The sequence below is a fragment of the Acinonyx jubatus genome, chromosome A3, assembly GCF_027475565.1.
Source record: "Acinonyx jubatus isolate Ajub_Pintada_27869175 chromosome A3, VMU_Ajub_asm_v1.0, whole genome shotgun sequence".
Taxonomy (NCBI): domain Eukaryota; kingdom Metazoa; phylum Chordata; class Mammalia; order Carnivora; family Felidae; genus Acinonyx; species Acinonyx jubatus.
Genome location: NC_069388.1, coordinates 15,146,391 through 15,150,971, shown reverse-complemented (window position 1 = coordinate 15,150,971; position 4,581 = coordinate 15,146,391). Strand labels below are relative to the sequence as shown.

The 4,581-nt window shown below is 49.1% G+C and overlaps 1 protein-coding gene across 3 annotated transcripts; it reads left to right on the top strand.

Annotated features, from left to right (window-relative positions):
- The first annotated feature begins 636 nt into the window (after positions 1-636).
- On the top strand, positions 637-2,319 carry LOC106969026 (WAP four-disulfide core domain protein 15A-like). 3 transcript variants are annotated; one of them, XR_001429268.3, is made up of 4 exons: positions 637-1,110; positions 1,253-1,411; positions 1,767-1,810; positions 2,023-2,319. XR_001429268.3 is itself a non-coding variant. In XM_053201358.1 (2 exons), the coding sequence occupies exons 1-2, from the start codon at positions 1,005-1,007 to the stop codon at positions 1,408-1,410; spliced, it is 264 nt and encodes an 87-aa protein (XP_053057333.1). In that variant the 5' UTR covers positions 637-1,004; the 3' UTR covers positions 1,411-1,755. The 3 variants fall into 3 exon arrangements, 1 of the variants encoding a protein (XP_053057333.1); XR_008289754.1 differs by lacking the exon at positions 1,767-1,810 and having other exon boundaries at positions 638-1,110; XM_053201358.1 differs by lacking the exons at positions 1,767-1,810; positions 2,023-2,319 and having other exon boundaries at positions 1,253-1,755.
- The last annotated feature ends 2,262 nt before the right edge of the window (positions 2,320-4,581 follow it).

The window sequence follows — 4,581 nt, the reverse complement described above, 5'->3', positions numbered from 1 at the left end:
AACTTCTAACCCTGTGCCAGTATGTTCTTTTACCATCAATAGAGAAATGATTTTTTTTATATATTCTACTGCTGATGTGAAGATGATCATGATTTTCCCTTTATTTGTTAATAAGAAGTATTCTACCGACTTCTGAGAGTTAAACCGACCATATAGTGTTGAAAAAAACCATACCCATCTTAAGCAATGGGAAGAAACAGACTTATGGATACACACAGGAGAATCGGGATCAGCTGTGGGAGGCAGCTGCAGAAAAGGGCCACCAAGCAAGCAGGGACATCATACACTTTTATGGGAGGGCAGGGAGAGCCAGCACGGTCTTGGGGCCTTGGTTTCACATTCCAAAGTGACCTGCAGTTAGACTTTTGACCTCAGCAGCAAATGAAGTTTATACGAGGTCATGGAGGCATAAAGACCGGCGGTAGAAAACATTCATCACACATCTTAAAGTTCTGTCTCGTCAGTGCCCAATGTATTGATAGTCTCCATAAATCTAGATATTATCTTGCTAATAGCTCATTTTCTTGCCTTGTTGTTGTGCCTGTGTGTGTTTCCAATGTTCATTTGTTCAAAGTAAGCTCTTCAAATGTACCCATTTCTGAAATCTGCTCAGAGGGATGGGTTTTACATCGTTCTGGATACACAGTGAGAAGAGAGGAGTCTGTGCGATCTAACGAGCGCCCCCGGGGAAAGCCAGTTCCCTCCTACTGCCTCAAAATCCACTCCATAAAGCACGAAGAATCAGGGGCCAGGCCAGCCCGGACCCTCCCTGAAAAGGCGGGAGCTCTCCTGGGGTCTCGCACGTTACAAAGTGACGCCTAGGAGTTCTTGCAGAGCCTCTCCTAGGGGGTGTGGGGAAGGAAACTGCTGCTCTTTCCTGGTCCCAGAGAGGCACCTGTGACCTTGGACCCTGGGAACCACAGCGCCCCCTTCTGGCGGGCCCCCGCCAGAGGCGATATAAGCCAAGAATCTGACCGCGCGTTAGGCACACACTTGGCCGCGCCATGAAGCTGCTTGGCCTCTACGCGCTCGCCGTGATCCTCCTCCTCCTCCTCCTCCTCCTCGTCTGCCTGCACACGGCGCAGCCCGCGAAGCGGAAGCGGCAGAGGCGTGAGTGTGTCCGGGCGCAGCGGGCTCGCGTGTGGCTGGGGTGGGGGAACATTCCTCGGAGCGGTCCCGGGGACCTGCCGGCCTCGATGCCTGGCCACGACGCTCCGGTGCCCCCACCTCACCCTGTGGCATTTCTCCCCAGCTTACGAGAAACCTGGCTATTGCCCAGAGTTTCTTCTTGAATGCCCTTTCACCCTCTTCCCTGCGTGCAAGCGCGATAAGGGTTGCCGCAGGACGAAGAAGTGTTGTTTCTACAACTGCAAGAAGCAGTGTCTGGAGCCCTTGACAAGCTGGGATTGAGGTGAGACACCGCCACCCCCGCCCCAACCCCGCGTCTGCTGCTCTAGCCTCTGCCGCAGGAATGTTCCCGAAGAACACGGTGTCCCGGAGGGAATCGAGAACCGTCACTGCCCTGAGAAACCTTGGAGAACAGAGCTTTACAATTGGGATCTACCCTGAAATTCGTCTCGTGGGCCCTAGAGAGGGAGGCCCCAAGAACCCCTTCCGAGGAAAAGGCGCAGTTTAATTTCCTGTAATAGACATCACGCCTTTCTTTTGAATGGTGGTGCCGTTTGGATGAAGTGATCTCCAAGCCCCTCAACTGTTCCCGAATTTTTAGTATGATTATTTTCAATTGCCATTGTTTTTTCTTACAGCTTATAATAGTGAATCACTTTCCTCTCCACATTAAAAATGTGAGGTAAGGGATTCTAAGATTCTCATTCCTGAGGATGTCTCTCCTGGAATTCTCTCTCCCTTGTCCCTGATTCCTGGGCAGCACCTCCCAGTGCCCCTGGGAAGAGAGTAGCTGGCAGGATTCAGGCCCTGGGTGGTCTGGGGACCCAGTCTATGCCCCCCACCCCACTACAGTTTGCACCTTCCCACATCTCTGATTCCCTCCTCTCTCCCCAGGTAGAAACCCCTTCTTAACCAGACCTGAGAAGACCCATGGCACCGGCTGAGACCTGGATAACTGACCCCCAATTCCTCCACGCTCTTCTCACTCCCCAAACTTTCTTTCATCAAAAGTTAAATGCTTATTAATATGAAAACAACAGAAAGAAATAGTGTTGTATATTTAAAACTGCATGAAAATCTATGACTCCTGGATGTCCCCCCGCCCCCCACCTCGCTTCTCTGTCTTCAGCCTTTGGGGGGGGGGTCCTTTAGAGTTTGTTAAAAGGGAAGAAGTTACTGTTTCACATTTCATTTTGTTTGGTTCTTGCACTTCTGTTTTTTCGGATATGTTTCTCTCTCGCAATGTCTCCTGACCTTCAGATTTTTTGTTGATCAGATTCCAGGGGCATTTTTGAGTCATATCTTCTGGGTCTGGATCCTGTGAAAGCTGTACACATTACCCCCAGGTGGATGAGGAAGACGGGTGATTGTCTCTGGTGTTGCTGCCTTTCCACTTGTGCGAGTAGCATGTTCTCGGGCCACGTCTGGAACTTAGGGCTGGAAATGGAGCAGGTCGTGCCTTTGTTCCAAGCTACTTTAGGGTCTCAAATGTAGACCCATCATAAATCGGGAAAAGAAACACTGTGACCCAGTTTAGCAACCTTAAGTCTTAGTGTGGGGGTGCAGCCCCTAAGCTACCTAATAATGAAATGATACCCTTGCATTTCTTACCTTCTGCTATGTGATTCAGTCTTGATTAGGAGTCACACAAGGATTTCAGGTCGGGGAGCATGGCCTTCAAGAAATTTATTTTTCTTGGACACACACACACCTGAAACAAAGTTTTGTGAAGCTGCCGTTGCCTAGAATGTTTCAAGTTGACGTATAATATTTTTCATCATAACTTACATGGTTGCAAGTGCTAAAATTTTAGGGATATGGTGAGTATTTTCATTTAAATACAATGGGAGGGGTGCCTGGGTGGCTCAGTCAGTTAGGCATCTGACTCTTGATTGCAGCTCAGGTCATGATCTCATGGTTCATGAGATCAAGCCCCACGTCAGGCTCTGCAGTGACAGTGGAGCCTGCTTGGGATTCTCTGTCTCCCTCTCTCTCTGCCCCTCCCTCCTTTTTCTCTCAAAATAAATCAATCAACTTTAAAAAAAATAAATACAACGGGGATCTCACTCTTTCCTTTTGTAATTTTTTTCAATGTTTATTCTTGAGAGACAAAGACAGAGCACGAGCAGGGGACGGGCGGAGAGAGAGACACACACACAGAACCCAAAGCAGGCTCCAGGCTCTGAACTGTCAGCACAGAGCCCTATGCAGGGCCTCAAACTCAGGAACAGTGCGATTGTGACCTGAGCTGAGGTCGGACACTTAACCCACTGAGCCACCTAGGCACCCAAGGGACCTCACTCATTCTAATGTTTCTAATGAAATCTGAAAACCGTCTTCATTTAATAATGATATGTATTAGAAAAACACATGTTCTTACTTTTCCAAAACTTCTTCTGCCTCCTTATTTTCTTTTCCGTCCCTGCTTGAATAATTGAAGCCAAAACAAATGGATGTGTGCGTTCTTTGGAGCCTCTGAAAAGCAGATGTCAAGACAAGATTAGATAATCAAGAGTTTTTTGGGAGAAATGCCTGGGGACAGGGGTGGTCAGTGGGAGGCAAGGAGACAAGGAGAGCCCCGAGACCACAAGGCAGGGCTGCCTCCTCTGGAGGAAGAGCACAAGAAGGGGAATGGTGGAGGAAGTTTCAGAACACAGAACAATCTAGAACGTCGGCCACGCTGACAGAGGGTGCCTGAATGAATTTCACCTACTATATCTCTCTGAGTGGGTCAGAGATGGAGGGGCTCCTGGCTAGCTTGGGGGATGACCTTCTCTTCCTTTCTCAAGGCAGGAGCTCAGTCAAGTCCTTCTACTGGGCAGGCCAAGAAAGGGCACCCTGGCAAACAGTGGCAAGTTCTTTGTGAGGGCCCCATCTCCTAGTGTGTCTGGACCACCTGAAATCATCTGACCAAACAGCTCTGTCTGCCACATTTCCCTCTGTCTCTCTGTTGTCCTTCACTTCACGTATATCTCCACGTATATGTGTCACCTCACGTATATCTCCTTGTCCCCTTATTCTTCACCACATTCCCTCTCGATATCTATCTGGATTTCTTTTAAGTTCTGGGTCATTTAAATTTTTATTACTCTCTCTCTCTCTCTCTCTCTCTCTCTCTCTCTCTGCGCCTGTCCTTCTGTCTCTGACTCCCAGTTTTCATCATGTTTCCAGATGTTTGTCTTCGTTTCCTCCCTCTCTCTGTTTTTGCGATTCCTTGTTCTGTGTGTCTCTTTCCCTGGGCCAGGAGCACCAGAATCTGAACCCTCTACCTTCCCTCCTGAGCCGGTGACTCTCATTGCCCACCTATCAGTCTGGTCCCTGGCACTCTCTCCTCGCCCGTCTCTGGGTCATGGCTGCTTTGGGTCTTGAAGGATCTTGACACTCCCCCCTTCCTTTGGGCTTCTGGGAAGATGGTCTCTTGCACACTTGTCAAATGCACTCCTTCCTTGTCCC

Bases quoted from the DNA above. Each gene is read 5' to 3' on its own strand.
- LOC106969026 (XM_053201358.1), top strand. From the start codon at position 1,005: ATGAAGCTGCTTGGCCTCTACGCGCTCGCCGTGATCCTCCTCCTCCTC. The intron at 1,111-1,252 runs GTGAGTGTGTCC...ATTTCTCCCCAG, and splicing joins GAAGCGGAAGCGGCAGAGGC to CTTACGAGAAACCTGGCTAT.